At 34.9% G+C, this 23742-nt stretch overlaps 1 protein-coding gene across 2 annotated transcripts in view; it reads right to left on the bottom strand.

Annotated features, from left to right (window-relative positions):
• DYNC2H1 (dynein cytoplasmic 2 heavy chain 1) overlaps nucleotides 1-23742 on the bottom strand; it is a 154930-nt gene that overhangs the window by 91011 nt on the left and 40177 nt on the right. The window contains exons 46-65 of one of the 2 annotated variants that reach the window (XM_033051487.2): nucleotides 23055-23157; nucleotides 21668-21835; nucleotides 21425-21549; nucleotides 20019-20267; nucleotides 19192-19300; nucleotides 18084-18197; nucleotides 17372-17514; nucleotides 16033-16114; nucleotides 14643-14797; nucleotides 13740-13877; nucleotides 11338-11451; nucleotides 10026-10186; nucleotides 9735-9858; nucleotides 8997-9118; nucleotides 8064-8150; nucleotides 6602-6728; nucleotides 4798-4939; nucleotides 4145-4254; nucleotides 1064-1162; nucleotides 13-136 (exon numbers count right to left, since the gene is read on the bottom strand). In XM_033051487.2, the coding sequence (XP_032907378.1) occupies nucleotides 13-136; nucleotides 1064-1162; nucleotides 4145-4254; nucleotides 4798-4939; nucleotides 6602-6728; nucleotides 8064-8150; nucleotides 8997-9118; nucleotides 9735-9858; nucleotides 10026-10186; nucleotides 11338-11451; nucleotides 13740-13877; nucleotides 14643-14797; nucleotides 16033-16114; nucleotides 17372-17514; nucleotides 18084-18197; nucleotides 19192-19300; nucleotides 20019-20267; nucleotides 21425-21549; nucleotides 21668-21835; nucleotides 23055-23157 (2596 nt within the window). The remainder of the gene's footprint in view (nucleotides 1-12; nucleotides 137-1063; nucleotides 1163-4144; nucleotides 4255-4797; nucleotides 4940-6601; nucleotides 6729-8063; nucleotides 8151-8996; nucleotides 9119-9734; nucleotides 9859-10025; nucleotides 10187-11337; nucleotides 11452-13739; nucleotides 13878-14642; nucleotides 14798-16032; nucleotides 16115-17371; nucleotides 17515-18083; nucleotides 18198-19191; nucleotides 19301-20018; nucleotides 20268-21424; nucleotides 21550-21667; nucleotides 21836-23054; nucleotides 23158-23742) is intronic. The other variant, XM_033051488.2, reaches the window with a different exon arrangement.

Here is a 23742-nt window from a genome sequence, read left to right as displayed (position 1 = left end):
ATGGTGATTTACCTTGAGCAATAAGATCTTTTCTTAGCAATGGGTAAAGTACAGGTTCCACTCCATCCATTTCTTGTATAATAAGTGTCTTCCCAAATCTCACTGCCAGCTCAAGAGAAGTTAGAAAATTGGTGTCCTGGATAAATAGAAATACATTACTTTGATTCATGCTTTTTGTGAAAAATTCAATCACTTCACAATGAGTAGGAAGGCATTACACCTATATAGTCCAAATCTAAAAATCAGTAGTATAGATGAAAAATCCTATTAGAGGTATATGATATTTCAGGATTTAGCCACAAATGTTTAGTTTAAATAAACTTGATCTACTGATCAAAAATACCTATTTAACATGCCTCGATCTTCAAGTGCTGCGTCAGAAGAGAGCAGGTTCACTGTTATGTCCGCCAGGTGCACCTGGAAGTCCTGGCCATGTCTCATATCTCAAATTTTAATATATAGCTATGTCTCAAAACTGAGCCAAGCAGAGGATTCACATTATTATGAGGTCCACATGCAGTCTTTTGTTGCAAACAGGTATTTAAACAAGCATGTGATGCTTACAATCCCATTAGGCAATAGAGATCCTGGACAATATTGACAAGAGGCTAAAAGATAATCAGGACAATCAGCTAGCAGGACAATCAATGACCCAAAGATATGTTACCTACAAGGGTTCCACAGAGCCAGCAGGGACCTGTGCAAGACCTACATGCTGTTGAAGCAATCTTATGAGGCCATGTGGAATTCAATAAGGGACTTCTGAGTAGCACCAGATGCCTGCCTGTGTGTGCGCAACTGAGCCGCACCTTGCTACTCAGGTAAACAGTTACGGGAACACAATGAATTCTGGTACCTTAATCTCAAACTGAAATGAGATTTACTCTTTCCAATGTAGATAATACAACACACCAATCACAGGGAATTAAGTGTAAATATATTCCTGAAGTCCAGTGAACTGCAACTGCAAGTACACAGAAGACCCCCCACACCTTTGAAAACTACTTTGTATAATTAGAATAAAGAAAGTTCAAACATAAAAGACCAAGAGCAACTACTGCACCTGTTGATTAATAACTTCCAAACGTGATTCCTTCAAATGTGTCTTCAACCATTCAGTAGCCCGGAAAGAAGGGTCTATCAAAAATGGGCAAACTTTACTCTAGGAAAAAAAAAATACGAAGATATTTACTAAAATCTATTTTAAGAATAAAACTGCAATACATTTTATTTCCCCAAACTAATAAAATATATATTTTTAAATCCTTTTCAATTAACAAACTGTTTAGAGAATAACAGACTAGGAAATTTGTGTCTTTCATTTTATCTCTTCTTTAAAAAAAAAGGAGAGTATCCAAATCCAAAATTCTCAGATGTTTGTCCTGCTGACGTTAGGCATTTCTTCACCTTCTCTTAAGAATAGGAGCCTCTATTCAAAGAGTATAATCTACAGCTTTTGTTATTCACAACTGTTAAACTTAGAAGAGTTATTAGTTTTCCTTTTTCTTCCTCTGGTGGGCAAAGGTACAATACCTCCGGGGTTGGACCTCAAGGCATTTTAGAAACAATCGTGAATACAAGTACAGTAATTTCATGCCCATAAGGCGCACCGGACTATAAGGCGCACCTCCGGGAGTCAGCAAATTTCGCAACTTTGTACATTATATAAGGTACACCAGACTATAAGGCGCACTTTTTTTTTGCTGCAAAGATCTGTGCCGCGCGCAACAAAGTAACGAATTAGTAACAGAATCCCGCAATCGTGGAGTTTACTGGCAGGTGTTCAATTTGCAAACATTTTTCACAGATTGGTGTAGCCTCTAAACGCAGCCCCAAACGCCCTCCCTGTCTGCGGGGCCCGGCACTCCCACCCGCCCCCGGCTGGCGAGGTGGGGCTTGAGGCGGCCGCAGCTTGCGGTTGTCACAGTTTCAGGCAGCCACGGCTCGGGGTGAGCGGTTGCTGAGGTTCAGGGCGGCTCAGGGCCGCCGGAGGCTCGGGGTGGCTCGGGGTCGCTCAGGGTGGCACAGGGTTGCCTGCTCCCTTTCTCCCTCTCCGGCTCCTGCTGGCCGCAGCTGCCCGCTCCCGCCCCCTCTCGCGGCTCAGCGCTCCCATGGCACCACCTCCCCTCACGGCTCGCACTGCCGGCTTGCCAAATTTCGCAACTTTGTACATTATATAAGGTGCACCGGCTATAAGGCACACTTCCAGGTTCGGACCAAAATTTTAGTCAAAAGTGTGCGCCTTATAGTCGTAAAATTACTGTACTTTGCAGGCCCAAAGCTACTCTCAACTCTCTCCAGTACATCCACATCTCTTTTGTGCTGAGGATCACACAACTGGATCCAGGATTCCATGTGTGGCCTCTCCACTGCTAAGGGAAGGGGAGGAATGACCTCCTTTGACCTGCTGCCAATACCAGAGCTGTCCAGGATACCACTGGCCTTCTCCTTGGCAAAGGCCATATTGTCTCATGAACTCCCTGGTGTCCATCAGGACCTGCAAATCTGCTTTGCAAATGGCTGGTCCTCAGCATGTGTTGGTACATGGTTGATAGTACCCAGGTGCAGGACTGTGTAATTCCCCTTCCTGAACTTCATGAGGCTCCTGTCAGCCCATTTCTCCAGTCTGTCAAGGACACTTTACCCTCTTGGGTATCAGACTCACAGTCATGAGAGAGACTCATGTCTATGACAGAGAGTCATAGAATTGCTTGGGGTGGAAAGTCCCTTAAATATCATCTAGTTCCCACACCCCTGCAAAGGGCAGGGATGTTACTCACTAGATCAGGTTGCCCATAGTCCCATCCAACCTGACTTTGAGCACTTCCAGGGATGGGGTATCCATGGCTTCTCTAGACAGCTTGTGTCAGTGCCTCACTACATTCCAAGTAAAGAATTGTTTCCTAACATATAATCTAAATCTTTCCTTGTTTAGTTTATAACCATTCTTCCTTCTCCTCTTACTATCTGCCCATGCAGAGTCTTGTTCTCCCTCTTTTCTCTAAGTCCTCTTTAAGTTCTGAAAGGCCACAGTGAGATATCCCCAAAGCCTTCTCTTCTCCAGGCTGTACAACCCCAGCTCTCCCAGCCAATCCTAACAGCAGACATGCTCCAGCCATCAGATCTTCTTGGTGCAGTAGCCAGGTCTCTCAGTTTGTATCAGTGAACTTGCTGAAGGCTTAAACATATATTTTTAATAATTCTCTGGTTCAGTCTGATAGAAAAGAATTTCCAAGGTTGGGGCTTTTATTAGATTGAGTTACAGCATCATAAGATGTTCAGCACAGAAGGCTGAGAACTGCAGATCGCACTAGTAAAATACCATGTCCAATTTCAGCTTTATCAGGACGTACACAAGGAAAATTATTTGACCTGATTGAATGCTTCAAAAAGCTCTTTGCACACCACAAGATTTTTAAGAGCTCAATCTATTAAATTAATGAAAAAGATTTTTAAAAGGTTTTATTGTAGCATATAAGCAGTTTTAACGGTACAAGAGGGTTTATTTAAAAGCTTTTTAATCAAACTGAGAAAAATCAGTAACTAATTTGAATCAATAAATCATTTAAGTAAATAATTTGTAGTAAATGTAGATTCTCCTCATGCCATTAAATATTTATTTGTTAGTAGATCTAATAAATGAATAGAATATGACATACATAATCATATGTTATGTATTATACATATCTATATATATGAAAAAACTGAATCTTTTCTTCTGTCAAGTATTATTAGATAGTTATATACATAAATATATATAGATATATGTCTTGAAAGTTATCTGCATATAGCCTTTTCCTTTTTCTGAGAAAAAAAAGTAATAGCAATTATATGCCAAAGTGAACATGTATAGGATATAATCTTCTACTAGTTGTATTGGTGTTAATGACTATTTACACTTTAAGCCTGAATAGACTGATATGGAATAAAACAGTAAGAGCAAAAGTGAAAAAATGTAATTTCTTCAACAGTGGTTTTTTTCCTTCTGCTACAAAAAATCCATTGTTACATATGTATTTATTTCTGAGTGTGTGTGTGTGTGCTCTGTGATGTCAATAAAAAACACAAATGAAATATTTCAAGTTGCCATGTTATTGAAATTTGTAAAAATTTAAATACATCCAAGACAAAAAAGCAAATTTACCTGCAAGATGACAAGAGCATTTTCTATTGAAAGGTCATCTGAAGGCAAACCTTCACTTTTCCAGATTAACTCCTCACTTTCTGTACACAGGAACCGCCGTAAATCGAAGTCTGACAAATGAAAGTGTAAAAATTTACAGTCTGCATAATCTAAAAGCATTTACCAGCCTATACAGAACACAAACTTTGTGTATTAATAGCGTGCAAGTCTGTACATTTCCCTTTAATCTATTATTGTATGTTTTTATTGAACTTAGTATTAATAAGTAGCTGATGTCACAGAAATATTTTATAGTTTTGCCAACACACAGATAAAAATGATTACTGAAAATGCAGAAGCATTCAGAAAGTACTGGCAAATTTACAACCCTTAATGTGAAGACATTCATGTTTGTAAACTTTTTTTTTTAAGCAAGGACTGTAAAGATACAATTATTTATAAATATTTATCATCTTAATAATATCATAGAATGGATCTAAGAAATTGTCTGTCGGTATGTAGAAATATTTATTGAGTAAGAAAATGTCTCTGCTCATTTGAGAGTACAAAGACAATTGAGACTGTTCATTAGAACTCACTGGCATTTCTCACTTCTTCAATCAAGCTTAATTACTTTGACACAGACACTGACATATACACACACACAAAATTACTTTCAAGGCCTGCTGATTTGGTCCATTCATCCAAGCTGTTTTTCCTCTGATCCTCAGGAGCAGCAGACAGATATGTAATAAATGCAGCTGCTAACTGAGCTCTTTTAGGCAATCTAGCCAGGTCATCTGTTATCTCTGACACCTTCAAAAAAAGAAGTACAGCATGTATAGGTGTTTTGCAAACAAAAACTGCATTAATACATCTCATCAGTTACTAAAATTTCAGAATTAAGTTTGTCGGCCATTGGTAACACAGTTGAGACAGTTTCTCTTCTTGCATTTCAGGTATTTATGCCTAGCTAAGACACACAGAGGTATGGGAAAAATTCCTTTCAGCTCTGGGCTAGAGTATGCAGATATTTCTGATAATGTAGCTGATACAAATCCATGAATTTGATGAACAGTTCAACTTATAAGCAAATGGATAAATGGTATTACAGTAAGAAAGGTAAGAAATACTTGTTCCTAATCACAGTTTGGCTGTAAGTATAACTTAAAATATGTACACAGATAATAAATACTATATGCAACTATTATACCTACTGTTATTCACTGCACATTTACATGATATAATAAATTCATCAAATATCTTAAAATAATTTAGCTGTACTAAATCATCTCTGTTTTGAAATTTTCCAGTATTTTGAAGAAAAGTACAGGGTGTCAACATTATACGTGACTTTCAAAGTGCTGTCACTTTTACTTTAATCAAATTGATATTAAAAAGAAATGCTGATACACAAAATAAAGGCAACATTTTATTGCTTCCTCCTTACTTTAAAGGGAGACAAATACTGCCTTTTTACTGTCTTCATTATGGGGTGAGTTCCTAATTAATCTATCTGCCAGTTTAGTCTAAAACACACCAATAGTAGATAGTCTAAATTTTCTAATGTACCGAGATGAAAAACTGTGAGGAATCACTTTTAGAGGCATTCAAACACTGGGGTTCAAATATATCAAATCCTTACCACAGCAGATGGAAAAGCTGTAAAGCTACTTTCAGAGAAAAATCTTCCAATATTTTCCACCTACACATGGTGGTCCACCTACAAGAAGGATTCACCTAACCTTAACTTTGCTTCTCCAAAATGCAGGAACTTAGTCTAATTGTTGAGGTTTTTTCCAGTATCAGTGGAGACACAGAATCATGTATTCCTGCATGAAGATTTCTTCTGACTTATGATACCTATGAAAGTTACTTAGTACTTTCTGGAGGTGACAGTTATTTTCAGCTTATATGTATCTTCAGATTTTCATTTTTTTTCAGACTCTAGAAGGGCCTGTGTCTCCAAAGACTTGCCAGTTTCTCTCAAATATATCATTTGAGCAAATAAGATATGCTTACCTTCCCTACTTCAGTAGCAGAAAAGTTTCAAGCATTTAAGTGAAGACTTCAAAAGCAACCCAACATTTTGGGTATACCTATATCGACCTTTTATTTTAATTACAGACTGTAATTGTTTAAAATCTGTCCCTTTTGGTTGTATCGCAGGTTGGAGAGTCCAACTGCTGACATGTCGAGCCATCATAAGAATTATATTCTTAGGATGAATACCAGCACAGAATTTTGTATGTTTTCTATTAAATACTGGGGGATTTTTACATATTTGGTAGCAAGGTTATAAGTACAGTGAAGTAAAATGAAGTTTCAGAAAAAAAGAAAGCTTTATTTCCTAATGATAAATTTAAAAATGTGCACTGGGAGACATGCAGAATGGCAGTAACTCACATTCTTCATGCAATGCAAAAACTATTTTCAAATTCTCAGCTATAAGATGTACTTATAAAAAATTTCACTAACCTGAGCACTCCATCTTTTGTGCTCTCTATCGAGTTGATTTATCAGTACCTCTGCAGCTTTCAATGTTTTCTGAGCTTTACTTAGCTCTGCTTCAAGTTTTGCTGCTTCTGTTGTTCTGTTCTGGAACCTGTAAACCAAATACTCTTTGTAATTGCTATCATGAACTACAAAACTTAGGAACAACTATTTTTAAGAAAGTTTAATTGATTGAATTTGTAATGAATGCTTCGCCTTTTTTTTAACAAAGAAGACAACTGCAGTAGTTCTTTTCACACCTTCTGCTTCTAAGTGGCAGATGGGCTTGTTAGACTTTTAGCCAACAAAATTTAGATAGATGAACAGGTGAGATTTAAAAACCGATTTGAAATGAAGACTATAATGTCTGAAAATCATTCCTTCCTCTACTTAAACAGCCTGACAATTTTGGTGATTGTGTGGAGTTTTGCTATGCACCTAGTCAGGACAAGAGCAGGCTCAATGCCACACCATACATTTGTAACTATTTGGCAAATTTTATCTATTAAATGTTTTAAAAAGAATATTATTATTTACATGGATGACTCCAATTCACAGTAGTCTATTTTGTAAACTAATATGAAGGAAGAACATGCCCAAAAAAACAGGCATGGTTTTAGTGTTATTTCATACTGTTCAATATCTAAGTAGTTTGATTAATATTTAAAATAATTAATACATTTAAACCACCAATTCAAAATAATATACTACTTTAGAAATATATAATATATGGTACATAAATTACTATATTTAACTCCAGTATGTAGCATTTAATTAATCTAGGAAATCACTGTATAGTTGATTTACAAGAATTCAAGATTTAGACTTTTAGTAATATGTACATAGGTCAGGTTGCAAAGTATCTCCTATACTAAGTGCATAATAACAACGGTAAACTAAAAAACTTGTATTAAACAGAATTTGGAGAAAGTAAAAACGTTTACCAGGCCTACTTTTATGCCTCTGTGAGTCATGTACTTGATAAGAGGCTAAGAAAAAAGGAGATAGCTAACTAGCTAACTGCCAGAAAAGTAGGCCACCCTAAAAGAAATAGAACTGCCTCTCTTCAAGCTGTGATCAGTAGAAGTTTTGCATAGGAATGCTTCCAAAGTCCTAAGGAGTCGTTGAAGTCCTCTCTGATTCAGAAGGTGATAAACATACTGTTTACCTTTGACATCTACAATGTCTATAAAAAAGGCCACCAGCACAGCCAGTAGTGAGAAACACGTACTTTTAAGGAGCATTTATTTCATCTGATCAAGGGGATGAACTGTAATCTAATAGTATTTATCTCCACTGAGAGTACAGACAGCCTAAGCATCACTAATTCTGACGCAAATATCTTGCAGCACAGGAAGTTACATTTCCTTAGATAAAATTCATTATTCTTACTGTAAAATCATCAATGTTTTTTATTTATATCTTGCAATAAACAAATGTAACTTACTTGTCTTTCAGTTCCAATACTTTTTGACCAACAGAGTTCAGAAGATCCTCTAACCTCTGTTTCCTGTCTTCAGTTTTCTTGAGATTACTATAAAAATGTAACATTTATTTTAAGATTATGGACCCAAAGGACAAAAAAAAGAGTAAATATAACAGGAAAGTAATTTACATAGAGATAGTTCAAAGATGTTCTTTGTTGTGTTTTATATTGAAATATATATTTTCACAGGTAAAAGCTTTGAGTAGTTCTCTTCACATAGTTTGTTAAATGGAAATCAAACACCCCATTCTTCTAATACAGAAATTTAAGACCTGGAAAAACAATCAGTACAGATTCCTATGGTTATGGATGGTCATAGGACATTGTGTTATCTTTCTGATCCTAAGGAGAAACTGATAATGCTTGGTACATGACTGAAAAAGAGGAACTGTATATCTCATAAAATACCATGGGTTTCACTGGGAGAATACATTTTAAGGATACCTGTGATGCTAATTTCTCCCTGACAGTATTCAGCTGAGACAGGAAACTCACGATTGTCAAAAAAACACCCAAGGCGCAGCTCCCAGGAAAAATAAACTATTGTACACTTACTTTTTCTGTCTCAGTATGTAGTTTTATGACCTCTAAATGTTACTTCTTTTCTATTTTTAATAAACTTCAATTCACATAGAATCACAGAAGGGTTAGGGTTGGAAATTACCTCTGGAGATCATCTAGTCCAACCCTTCAGCTAAAGCAGGATCGTGTGTCCAGGCACAGTTTTGATATCAGAAGAGAAGAGTCCTCAACCTCTCTGGCAGCTTTTTCTAGCACTCTGTCACCCTCAAGTAAAGAAGCCTTTCCTCATACTCAGATTCCTCCTTGGCAGATTCAGTTTCACCCACACCATTGGAATTAAAAACACTGATTTTGTAATTGAGTCCAACTTACGCTTCCAAGTCAGCCTTTTCTTTTTCCAAAGGCTGAATTCGTTCTAGGACATGGGAATACTGGATGTTGGCATTCACCCAAGCTGCTAATGGAGCAGCTGCAGCACTGGCTCGTTTAGCATTCTGAAAAATTCAGTACAAGAAAAGTTGTTACAAGAAAGTCCTTGAAGTATAATATAGAAGAGATAAACACAAGATAAGTAACCGCAACAGATATTCTAGTTATCAACTTAAACATGCTAATGAGCCAACTCTTCTAATGAACTAATCTTTTAAATTGTTACCAAGATTATACTGAAAGTCATCAATCCATGTATAAAAACCACAGTGGGTATTTTTACAACTGTGAAGCTAAACTGAAATTAACAAGTTTTAAATCAATGAATGATTTATAAGGCTCTTACTGCTACGAGGACACCAAAGGAGCCAGTTATAATTCCTTGGTCTGAGTTTTACTTCATAGGAGTAGAAAAATCTTAATTACTCAACTCCATAATGAGTTCTTACCCCACACCCCTTCTCACTCACCAATCGAATTCTCACTTTAGGAGGCAGTATGCAACAGAGTAATGTCTGCTACAGCTTGATCTGTTCACACTGACAAATTCTGTAAGCAGAATTCATCACTTTTCCTCTAACTTAAGTTTCATCTTAAAAATTATGCTGGCAAACCAGGTAATCACATCTTTTCTTTTGGTCTTTTTTTGTTTTCATTTTACGTAACACAATCAGGAATTACCTTTGGATCAAAAGATGCTCTGTTTTTAGAAAGAAGCTCTTCAACACTCTCTCGTATTTCTTTTGGAATATTACGGGCATCAAATGATCCTATGTCCTCCCTTACACTTCTTTTGGCCAAGAAACTGTAAAAAGAATTAAATAACTAAGTAAAGAGGAAGGTTAAAAAAGGTTAAAAAGGTTATTTCCATATGAAACCAAGGAATTCTGAGCTCAAGATTTCTGAATACAACAGAAAGTAATTCATATTGCAAATTAATGTTTAATTTTAAAGGTTAAATAAAATTCTCACCTCTTCATGCTCACCCATGATGTATCAAAAATCCCCATCAGCCGCAGAACTCCCTCTAGAATGTCTCTGATTATGTCAGGGGGCATTCGTAGGGACCGGATTTCTAACAAAGCCTCTGGTTTTATATTGCCAACAGCTAATTTAGCTTCATTAACCAATGGCTTAAAACATGAAAACACATTAAAAAGAGAGATGAGGATATGAGAAATTGAGTATTTCCCGTTCCAGTTTTCATACAATTTCTTTTTCTTTTTATTACCTAAAAAACTACCATTGATGCAGATTCATATTTACAAGTTACTAAAAAATTGCCTTTGTATTTACTAAGTGATAATAAGTATGCTTCTACATAAAACAGCATAATATAATCCTAACATTGTGATACAGGTATCTTTTAATAGTGATGATAAATACTATTTTAGGGATGACTGGGGAACTCTTTGTAAACAAACATCCATAAAAGCACAGGTCACAAAAGCTTTCTATTTCCAGTAGTTAAACAAATCCTTCACCCTTATCAACCAAGCAACAAAATAGCCAGAAAACGAAAGAAAGTAACAGATTATCATTAAAGACTGTGCACACCTTGCACATACTTCATATTTATCAAAGACCACAGAATTTAATCCTGTGGTTCTATGTCACTTTCAATACAATGACGTAATTCCTTGATACCTATGACATTTAAAAGGAAAAAAATAAGCTGGCGTACTGTTTTCTTAGTCTTTAGTGTAAACTTAAAATGCATAGTATGAAAAATACAGACTAAAAGGAATGACTGAACAGACATACCTCCCAAAAAAACTGATGCTTAAGAGCTGTAAAATCTCTTGAACAAGCAGTTCACTGTAGCATCATCAGGCTATACACTTTTCAGGATTTAGTAATGACTGTAAATTATCTCTCACTAAACTATTTCCATTCAGCTGACAGTACCAAGCCCTATATTACCACCTTGATCAAGGCAAAGTAATGTAGTTGGTCTGCGTAAGATATCAGTAATTGAAAAATATTACATAAAATCAGCAGAACTCAGCTGTAGAGCATGGTAGCATAGAAATAGCAGGTGAAGGCAAGATTTGGCTTGGAAATTCTTTCTCTACTAACTACTATCTAACAGAACACAAATGCCAGAATTTACATTTGCCACATGGAATACTGCTTTGTAATGCATAAAAGCTTTGATATCAAAATAATTTAGAGTAAAATTTAAGAATTGCAGGAATAAATTCTGCAAAACCATTTTGCACAGCAGGATGCAAGTCAGATAAAATCAGACTGCAGAATATTACTTCTCCTTATCAGCTCTTACCTGAACCTCTTTCAGTTCATCTTCAATTTTTTTTTTCCTTTGTTCTATTTCTGCAGCCTCTTCTGCTATTCGGTGCTTTATTTTTTCCATTTCTGCTTTTTGCTCACTAGCATTCTGAAAAAAAAAATTAATTCCTTTAGTTTGCAAATTTACACAGATTTTATTCCTTTAGGTCTCTTATTTCTTTTGTTCTTCACTATAATTTGCACAATACCAATTACAATAAAATAGCTGAGTCTATTTGATATTAAGCACGTTGGTTAAGTAAATAGACTATATGGAATAAGCATAATTTACTTTTACTCTGTGTCATTCTTTTTCTTTACCACAGACCAGATCTGTACCTCTATCTTTGAGGCTCATTATGACTTTTTTTTCCCTTTGCTTGGATTTTCCATTCCTTATCAAGATGTCAGCCTTTCTCTAAAAGCATAAGTGACAGCCTCTGTAACATTCTTACTATATTTTAAAGTACCATTTTCCTGTCATTGTCCTGATCACATTTCTATTTCAATTCCCTTCACAACACCATTAAAACATTCTTTTTCTATCATACTCATAAAAGCAGAAGTTGTATTGGAATTACAGCTTATTAGCCTAAAATTACTAATTATGGTATGGTTTCTTGTAATTTTGTACCAATCTGTCTGTAAGGATAAATGTCTTGTGTCCTACATGTATATTGTAAATTGTTTGGGTTTGTTTTGTTTTTTTCTGGATTTGTACCTGTACCTACAGGCAGACAGTAGCTATCAGCCATCTCCAGGAATCCTAAACACTTCAGTACAACAATTAATATCTAGCATAAAACACCACAGTAGAAAGGACCATACATGTCTTTTATCCATTCAGGATAAATGTATAAAATAAAATACTAATATTTTAGGCTCAGATCACCTAAAAGATACAAGACAACGGAGCACAGAGTTTGTGTTTTTCCAGTATATAACACATTATCATCACCAGCAATCGTCAAGCTGAGTTGAAGTTGTAGCAGATGGTAACACATGCATAAAAGTGGAGAAAATCTTAAAATAACAATAATCCTCTGAGCACTTAACCCAAGTTACAGATCAGCATACTATTGAAGATTACATTCAAATTCATAAAACGTTAGCTACATAAAACTAGATTAGACATTTCATGTAAATGAACATGTACTGAATGATTGTTCTGAATAAGAAAACCTTAACATTCAGTTGTAGGTCAAAAGCTTTTCTCTAAAAGGAGATTAAAAGAGTCTGTATGTATTAGAGCTCCTTCTGTTATATAAGCTAGATCACCTGAAGTGACATTAAAATGTTAGAGGGCACCAATACTTTATGCTAATCTAAATAATCAGACTTCCACTGTAATTTTTCTGGGGTCAGTGTGGCCATGGTATGTCATTGCTTTTGGTATAGTCTTTGATTTTCTCCTGCAGTGTAATATGTGCTAGCCACATACCTGTAACTCTACTGGAAAACAGTAGACACAGATTTAAAACTGAAATCATCAACACCCCAAGCCAATCTTCGTTATTCAAATCTATGTACTACAGACAGAGAGAGCCTAAAAGTCCTAAAAGCTGCCAACAGGAATACACTTATGAAGATGGGAAGCTAAGCACCTTTAAAGCCCTGTGAAATAAATTGTTTGGAAGAGCAGACATGTACTCTACTGCATACAGAGAATATCTTTGACATCGAGCTTCAGACAGACCAGATTAAACCAGTAACAAGAAAAACAGTAGTGCACTGACAGCAGACTCCTTACAGCTTATCCTACATTTATAATTCCAGGAAGTATCAATGTAGAGACTTATTGTCTACACAATTATTTTACTTGACTGAGAAAACACTACTAAATAAAAACAGAATTTTGAAAAAAAAGCCTATTTCTGAGCTGAAGAATAAAAATTTAAAGAGTGATGAATGTAGAGGTATCAAACCTTCTCTGAGGTTAACTTCTGAGAACAAGACCTCATGAAATACATACTTTCTAATAGATGAAAAATTTAATTTTTGGTATTTGTTACCTAAAATAGCGCTACTTCTATGTATGTGGTTGAAATAGCCTGTTTGGGATAAACATAAAACTGATCCGTTTGGATTTACAAAGTTCTAGGAAAACTTTCAGACAGACTTAAACTACAACAGTGAATACTACTCAGGTACAAATCTTGGCACTGATCTCTTCTTAATCAACCAGTTCTACTCTGATTTAAATTGCACAGACTTCTGTCCTGTTGCAACTTTATTCAAGCATCTGGGTTCACACCTTCCCTCAGGCAAGTTCTTGTAAACGCATCAGGTTTTGTAACGTTGAAAAGAATACAAAACACAGGCAGTTACAGAGACCAAAGACAGAAAAACAGCTTTTTTTTCCCTCCCCCTCACTTCTGATGTGATTGTATACACCACCTGCATAGACACTGTAATTTCTTGAAGAGCAGCATCAGCTTCATCCTGCTTCATTTTGAGTAAAATGCTTTGTTCTCCAGCTTTCTTGTTCAGCTCATCTACCAGAGCTTTTGCTTCATTCAGCTTTGAAACACCTGCCTATAAAAGTTTACAGGAAGGAGATATTTAGCAACAAATTTTAAGTGAATTTAAATGAAAGTTTGCTACAAATAGTATGGACAAACTATGAGTAATTTAGACTAATTTTCCTTTTTATTTTTTAATTTTCACAATTTCTTGATATTATTTACGCTAAAAATGAGATCAGGCAGTTGTAGAAGTGTCATTCTAAGATCTATTACTACCTCAAGAAGATTTTAAAAAATTCTCAAAATAATAAACATTAAATGAAACAACAACTAGCAAATAATCTTTTTTCCCAAAAATTCAATAGCATTTCAGTTAACTGATATTAACTCAATGTAACTAAATCTCCCCTAAAAGCAAATCAATAAAAATGAAACTAAATGAAACAAAATAGATTATCTGACTTCTACATATTTTATGCTCTCTAAAAAATATAGATATATAAAATAAAGTCTCATTTATGTTTCGGATTAATTATTTTCTTTACTCACACTTTCTACATTGTTTACTTTATGCTAATTATATAATACCAATATTTCAAGATATATTTGAAAAACATTAACAAAAATTAATAAAAATAAAAAATTAACAAAAAAAAGAAAACCACTTTTCATTCTTTCAGGCACTTGAACAGAGAAGAGCATTAAGATTGATACTATTTCTCTCCCGAAACCACAGCATGAGCAGTAGAGGACACATCACATAGCCATGTTAGCTACAGCTCATTAACACAAGAATATACTGAAAAGCCATATGTTAAGTGTTTTGAACACATACCTGCAAGTGGTTCTGCCTTTTTATTAGCTCTCTTCTTTTACTGTTATTGATGGTACTGTAAACATGAAGGAATGTCATATACCTGCTAGGTGTTGCTCCGTATATTTTACACGATTCGTGGATTGCCAAAAATGACTTCAGAAAATCAGTCTCACCTGCACGATACCATTTGTTACACAGATAAAATTATACTGAATTTTATCTCACATTAAAATAACTAAGAAAAAGCAACAGAATGTGCTTGCTTTTCAAGATGTGAATTAAGAGTATTCAAAACAGCACAAAGACTATGCTTTTATAAAGTACTCTCAGGGAAACAACATGTAATTACCTTTGAAATGCCTATTTCTCAGAAAGAAGTACACTGAAATTGTTTGATGTTTAGAAAAGCCAGCAAAATTAATTGCAGACTACTGAGGGATAATCATATAAGAAACTAACTCCACAAAAAATGAATTTTAAAATACTTGGACTGTTTTAGAAATAAAGCTCATGTGTTTTTGTCTTCTCCCTTATCTCTGACAACAGGCAAACTAAAACGTTCTTCTGCCATTCAGTTTGTTGAACAGTTCCTCAAAAGAAGCCCAAAGATACTGTAAAATAAACTGCATTACCCTACAAAAGAAAAAAAATTGCTAGAGCATATCGACATTTAAATGAATGCCTCTAATAAGTACTGCAGCCTAAATTAATTACGATAATGTAGAATAAAGAGGGATGGTAATGTGAACACCAAGTACTATTTTTTGGCCAGTATTCTGACTGGCCTATTAAAAATCTATGGAAAACAAGAAACTCCAAGTGATCCACTTACCATTTCATATTCTGTTGGTTCCGTGACCTCTAAGTGCTGCTTTTACAGAAAGTGCCTAAAAGTAGTATTCTGCAACTGAGTGCTGGCACTGGTCTCCTAGATCATATTTGAGACACTATTTTGAACATGACTAAATTTGAAGTTTTATGATAAAAACTAATTATTCTGAAAAAGGGGCATTACTTAAAAGAAAGAAGTTTTTGAAATTAATAAAGTTAAATGCAGTTCTATGAAAAGAATATTTAAATATATAAACTGAAAAACTTTCAAAACATCAGATTGTCAGGCTGTGAAATAAGATCCACACAGAAGGAAGACACTGACCAAAACAAGATACAGCTAAATCAGCTTATAAAATTGAAAATACACAGTGACTGCTTGTGACAGAAGAGACTACTTGATCAACCAGGATGTATGTTCCAAACTAATGCTCCCTTGTGCAAAATGCCTGCCACGTGAACAACACCAAAGTCTATGAATATGTTAATAAACACATACTCAAAAGTATCTATGCCCAACACAGGATAAAGTGTTTAATAACAAGAATAATAACTAGTAGGTCTACCTAAATATTACCTGAATGTTTTTTCTTAACTTCTTTATGTGTTTTTCCTGTCTTTTCTTGTTCATCTAAATCACACAGAAGCATTTCAGGTATCTAAAACAACAACATGGTTTTTTGCATGAAAATTACAAACAATGACAATTTGAGTTAAAATAAAAAAATACAAACCTTCAATCTAGTTTCTCTTCTGAAAAGACTGAAAATGATACACTTAGTCAGAATAAGGAATCTACAGGATACTTCTACCATTAGAAAAATAAATTCTGCTTTCCATTGTCATTGATTACTTCCTATTCTCTCAAGTGAAGAAGTGTAAGAAGGAGCAAGTAATTCACACAGGACCTAACAATAGCACAAATGTAGAAGCTTTAAAAGCATATATAATTCAAGAGGAAATAAGACAGTCTTAATGCACATTCTGCCCATGTACATATTACCCACTAATTGACCTTCACTGAGATCACTCAGAGAGCAGAACGAGATGATGGCAATGCTGTGCTGGTGCTGTGTTAGTGCTTAGGGGTTCTATTTGTGTTTCTCTGTGTGATAATCACATGCATATAAGTGCATGGGCTTCCCATGGGGTCACAGATTCCTTCAGGTGCTTCTACCTGCTTCAGCACGGGGCTCTCCAAAAGCTGCAGGTGGATCTCTGCTCCACTATGGACTTCCATGAGCTGTAGGGACACCGCTGCTTCCCCATGTTCTGCACCACAGGCTGCAGGGGAATCTCAGCTCTGAATCTCACCCAGAGCACCTCCTGCCCCTCCTTCTGCACTGACCCTGGAGTCTGCAGGGCTGTTTCTCTCATGTTTTATCACTCCTCTCTCTGGCTGCAGTTGCTCCTGCACAGTAACTTCTTTCCACTTGTTAAATGTTATCCCAGAGGCAGTGCCACCAATGCTGTTGGGCTCAGCCTTGGCCAGTAGCACATCCCTCTTGCAGCCAGCTGGCCCTAATTCCACCTGACATGGGGGAAGCTTCTGGCAGCCTCTCACAGAAGTCACCCCTTCAGGCCAGCCTGACACCAAAACCCCAAACAATTGCCTTTAACATTTTGCTTTCAGTCTGTATTTTGCTCTTAAATGCTGTGTTTGATCAGAGTCGTAGTAGTCAGCATATTGTTCAAGTCAGCCCACAGAGAGAACAAAACATAGTGTTACTGGTAAAATAACAATGCTAATAATACTTAACTGTTCTGCAGAATTTTCCATCTTTGTAGTACAAAGGGATTAAATAAGTACAGTGATAATTATTCCTTCACAACTTTAAATATCTTGACCTTACTCACCAGAGCTCAGTTATATTTAGAGATACTAATTTAAGTAACTCACAATTAATGCAACTTACCTTTTTCATACTGTCTTCTGACCAGGTTTCCATCCATAAAACCTGACATTTCTTATACAGTGCTGGATTACTTTCACAGTTTATCGTAAAATTTGAATTGGTAGAATCCATGATCAAGACAACATGCAGATTTTGTTGGATCCCTAAGAAAATGTAACAATTTTTAATACATAACAATCTGACTACATTATGATAGATTTATTGTAAATACAACATAATTTACTCTCTTTCAAATACTAATCACAAGGTTATTTCAGAACAAAAAGAGCCTATAACATCAAATCACACTAGGACAGGAATGTTTCTAAGTAGAACCTTATTTAGTACTTGCTTATAATTACTCAGAATCCAAAGTGATTTTTTGGTATAATTGACAAATAGAAGAAATCTCTGTTAATAGATATATATAAACCTATACCAACCAGAAAATAATACAAACTAAAGCTTTCTTCCTTCTAATTAATTTCAACAGCAGATTTCATAAAATTTTTAAAACATTCATTAATTCAAAATTTCAGGCAGAAAAATAAATTTTAAGTTGAGGATTCTGTGCCCTCAAATATCACAAATATTATTCCTGCCTGCTATTTAATAGCTAACTCATAGTTAAAACTGCACACAATAAAAAGACCATGTTAGAAATTATTTTTCCATTATTATACCACTTTTTAAACTTCATAGTAAATTATAAATTATAACTCTGTTGACATACGGTATGTGAAATAGTTGAAAATTGGTCCTGTAAATCCATCTTGTGAAGCTTGATCCTTCAGAGGAGATAGCAATGGTTCTAATTCTTCTATTTTATACAGCCCAGGAACTTCTCCTATTTCAAGAATGAATTTAAGTCAGATAAAATACACTATAATTCTTTCAATTAATTTGATGGCTTTCCTTGAATCCTCTGTATAGAGAATTCAAATTTCATAGTATTCACCTCTATACTTCTGTATCATCCCACATACTTAATCATTCTTTTCATGACATCATGAAAACAAAAAAATAACAATGATTCTATTTAACAGTCTACTGTTATATTGCTGAAATATCTTTGAAAAAAGCTCTTTCAAATCTACCCAAAGACAGTGACCCAGTACTGCATACAAAACAAATCAAAACAAACTGTCATACACCAGGACTCAGGAACATGACAGTGAGTAGTTGTCTAGATACTCAGACATTAAGTTTTAACACTTGATGATGAAAATCTGATGCTGTAAGTAGATTTGGGGTAGCACCTGAGAGACAGGAAAATCTGGTGCTCTTATTAATCAGCTCTTAAACTACAGCAGTTCCAAAAAAATCATTTAGCAACTTTGACTCAGTCCTTCAATGATCCTCTCTCTGATCCAGGAACAAAGCTGGAGAGTAAAATAAAGTGACTTTTGTTATTTTTTATTGTTATTTATTATCTCACTACCTTCAGAACAGTGAGCTTTGCTCAATGGTGACCATTTAATTAAAGGACTCAGTCTATACAACCCAGTAAAGCATTGGAAACCCCTCAATTTTTGGTTTTATTATAAAAGGAAAGTTGTAGAGTAGAATGCATTTTCATTTTGCTATTACACTGCTATTAAGAACTGTTTTGAAATGAATTAGAGGAAGTGAAAGCACCTGTACTATAGGATTAATTAAAGGACAACTAAGTGAAACCTGAGTCAGGTTCTTACATACAAGTACTCCAATTAAAACAGCTTAGAAAGCTAACCAAACCTTCTGATAGAGACATAACGTTAGAAAACATCATCTAATTCTGCCTCATTGAGCTAAGTCTGTGTAGTAAAAGTAGTACCATGATCTCTTTGGACTTGACTCACCTGAAGACAGTAAACTGTTCACCATCTCCAGAAAAGTGGAATGAACAAACTGATAGTCTTCAAGCAGCAACACCACCTGCTGTGCTTCAATGCCTGCAAGCTCCATCACCTAGAAGCAGGGATACATTCAAATCTCAGTGTATTGCTGAGAAGAGAACGATAATCATACAATATCCTGAGCTGGAAGGGACCAACAAGGATCATAATCTTACCTTGACTACATATTACATACGTATTTTCTCCACAGCATCTACACTATTATATACTTACAAAAGATTTCCAGGTGATTCAGTTAAAAGAGATACCAAATACAAAGAACATTTTACCTAGATATGCAGAATGTAAAGAACAATTTACCTAGATATACAGCTTAACAATGAAAAAATAATTAAAACTGACTCCTTCATAGGGTATATTTAGGTATATGGCTCAATGATAGAACTGTATCACTTCTGTGTACGCATAGATCTAGAATTTTCTTTAGCATTGCTGAAGGTAATGAGAAACTATACATGAAAATGGAAATATATACATGAAAAAGCTTTTCCAATATTCACATAAACTTCATATTTATAAGTTCTACAACAATCAAAAAGAGCTCTGGTTTTCCAGAAAGTGGAGTTTCAGTTAGTTGCTGTAAAGAACAGTATACACATCTAAAGTGAGAACTTCTAAAAAATCATTTGTTTTATTTACACTGTCATTTTTCTTCTCTTAAAACACCTCTTTTACACAACCTTTTGTGTCCTTCAAAATTCTCATATTCTTTTTTTTTCCTTTAACATACACCTACAGCATTACAAAATAGAAGAAACTGAATGACTTACATATTTTAGATCACTTTTGAACTGCTTCAGCTGATAGCCTCTGGAAATTTTGGGAGTAATCAGCACAGCTCCATGCATATGACTAACTAAAGAGGTAACAGTCCGACGACCTACACCACTCCGTCCTGCCAAAAGAAGTGATCCTCCAGGAAAACTCAGCACTCTGTCCACTTTGGACATAGAACTGAGGACTTCGTGGAACAGTAAAATATCTATCTCTTTTTTATCCCGTCCATAATGAATGATACCCTATTAAAGAAAAAATAATCTGATCACTAATAATAAATAAAAGCAGTGAGATATACAAACATCCAATATTTAAATGTCTAGAAAAGAAGGGCTTAAAAGCTTAACAGACCACACTGGTATTCAAAAAAAATTATTTTTGTAACAGAATTTAGATACCTCACATACCCTTTATGAGTAACAAATCTATCAGCAATGAACATACCCCACTAAGCCCAGCACCAGAATACCCTGGAAGTCTTTGATATATTGAAATAGGAATCTACCACTGAACTAATTAAAATTGAATAATGGACCAGAACAAAGTCTGAGCTGTGTCTCTGACTACAGATTAATTAATAACTCAGGAGAGTATTTTAGGCACCTAATTGCTGCATAATTGCAGATTATGGAAGTTCTTAGTGAAACATTCACAACAAAAGATCTTATGATTAAATTATGACCTTGTTATGCTTCTTAAAACCTCATCTTGGAAGCCCAATGTAATCGTGCAATCAGAAAAAAAAAACAAAACCAACAAACTCCCTGCTTACTGAGGCCATTGAATTTCACCATTTCCCATACAGTGTATCGGTCACAAGTTGGCACTTAAAGAGAGGGAGTAAATTCCCATCTGCAAGGGCAATCCATCAAATACTATGACTAAGGGTGACAGTCTCAAAACTCTAATCCTAAAAATCAGATAGCCTAAAAGAGTTAAAATGTTTGCATTTCCTCATCAAGCTCACTTTTTGTACTTTATTCTTAAAAGCATGCCAAATCTCCAAATAGTCCATTTGCATTTCTTCAAACAAAAACTATGTTACCTTATTGCAAATTGAAAAACAAATAATTTTTTAAAAAACCTTAGGTACTCGAACAATACACAAATATACGTGGACATAAATGTTTCTCAAAATGTTGGTTCATCAAAATGTTGTAAATCAGCAGCAACTGCACTGATGTCCTTTCATTAACATAACCTTGTTACATGATACTTCCTACTGCCTGCCATATAACATCACAAGTCTTCTCGTGCTTCACCAAATGCAAAAGGTGATTCTCTGAACAAGAGGCAGCCCCCACCATAAATCTGGTTGCTTGCATGTTGCTCTTTGCCAAAACTGTCTAGAATCATTGCTGTAAACCCTTGCTATGTATATTCTTTATTCATGTCTCACTTTTTGAATAACATCTTTCAGATCTGTTGAGTTTAGTCTGCCAAGTGGCCTCCCATGTGCTGGTAGTGCCTGGCCTGGTCTGATGAATGCCTCTTGACAAGCTCCCCAGGTTACATAAAAAGCATCTGTGGAAAAAAAAGGAAAAAATTGAAACTTTAGGTGTTCAACTCATGCTATCTAACTTGACTAGGCACTTCTTAAACAAGTATTTCAAATTTGTGTGATATGCTTCAAATGGCTTACCTGCCATATTGTCCAGAACATCTGAGCCCCAGTCACCTTGAAACACTTTGCTCAAAATGTTATCAAATACTTGAAGTTCCTTCATGCCAACAATCCTGTCACGGAACAAGCGACGTGCTTCATAAGCAAGAACTTCCAATACAAAGTCTGGAGTTTGTATCAATGAATCTACAAAATTTAAGGAGAGAATTAATTTTATATATTTACAATAAATTTTAAAATTTCCACTTTAAAATATGAAATTGAAAATGAGCAAGAGAAATTACATACCATCAGGAGAGCATCGGTAAGGAAGAAATAAGAGAAAAAGTAAACATTATGAAGTGCTTCTTAATAATTTCTTTATGGATCGAGACAGGATAAAATTATATATTCTATTAAAGTAAGTTCTCTCTGTTAAAACAAATGTCAGCTTCTAACAAAAATGAACAAGGTATTGCACACAAAGTTAAAATTAAAAGTCAGTTTTCCAGGCAATGAAACCAAAAAAATCCAGAAGACATTTTTAAATGGGAAGAGAAAGACTGATAACAAATATACTAAAATAACAATAAATCTCCAAAACAGTCTGTATTAGAAAACGCCACTAGAGACTCCAAATCTTAAATATTCCTCACAAAAGTAAAAAGGAAGGTGTGTAAATAATGAGTTTTGTTGTTTATCACTGGAAAAGCACATGCATATTTCAACAGTAAGAAGTCCTTAAATGAGCTGAGATTACCCATTCACTGATTGTCAGTGCAGCTTTTCTGACATCATTCAAGCTGCATTTACCATCTCATGGTCCCAGAAAATAAGTGCGAAGGGAGCACAGCATTCTTATATCTTTTATTCTCTTTAAGCAGCCCTCTATGCAACCTTCTAATTAATGTAAGAACTAAAACATAATGAGTAATTGCTCATGATATAGTAATAATACTAAATTCAGAGACAAAACAATATTAGAAAGCAGGCAATAAAGTATGTGTATAAACCAGTTTTTTACAACCAGGTACAGCATGACAAGCATGAGAGGCAAGGCTCTGGGAATCCAGAAAACAACACATATGTTCAAAAAAAACCCAATACAAAACAAAAAAAACCCACAGAATAAAAAAGTGAAGACTAGGAGGCACAGTTCAAGTTCCCATAGTAAGAAAACAGTCTCAATCTACTAACTTCCCTTAAACCATAAATAGCTGGCACACATATTTTAAAACATAACTGGATTTTTTAAAACTTGTTTACTCTTATGGAATTAACTGTCAGGCATTTTTTCCCTCTATTGAGTTACAGACAATTCATAGTTTAAAAAGATCAATGTGGAGCCAACAGAAAGACTGACATCAATAATAATCTAAGCTATTTTAGAACTACTTTATTAATGAAAACTAAGTAAATGACTTACCACCTTCTAAATTGTATCTGAATAAACCAAGAACCCACTGAGTAAGAATACATGGTGTAAAAAGGTAATGACTGTGATCATCAACTGTGAATTTTGCTCGTACCTAAAAATGGGAGTTAAGGAAAGGAAACAGAAGTGATATTGTAAAATATAAAGCACTTTTTCTAAGGTACCAGATAGATTAGTTTTCTAGTTGGTGAACATTTAGGTATTTTATGAAAGCAGTCTTTGTTTAAATCTTGCTTTCTGACCACGAAAGATTTTTTCAGAACATTTTTTCTGTATATTTTTGATGGAAACATCTGCACATTTCACCTAGGACTGTTATAGCAGTATTATTAGACAAAATATATATTTTTTTTAAAAATATTTTTAAAAATACCAAATATGAAACACAAAAGCAATACTGAAATGTAATAAAAACCTACCTAAATTATTAACATTTTCTCACTAAAACCTACCTAAATTAGTAATGCTTTCTCACTATAAAATACTTCATACTTATTCATCTCTCAGGGAGGATACTTAAATTTACAACTACATCTTTAATTCAAGGGATAACTGCTTTCATTGGTGTAATGAGAGTTAAACTCATACTTCTTGAAATACATTGATAAGGTCATATGAAACTCCTGCTAAAGGTGCATGTCAGCCAGTGACTAAACCCACACTGTAGTCATAAGGATCA

Source organism: Catharus ustulatus, chromosome 2, assembly GCF_009819885.2.
Source record: "Catharus ustulatus isolate bCatUst1 chromosome 2, bCatUst1.pri.v2, whole genome shotgun sequence".
NCBI lineage: Eukaryota > Metazoa > Chordata > Aves > Passeriformes > Turdidae > Catharus > Catharus ustulatus.
This window is presented reverse-complemented; position numbering and strand designations above follow the sequence as displayed.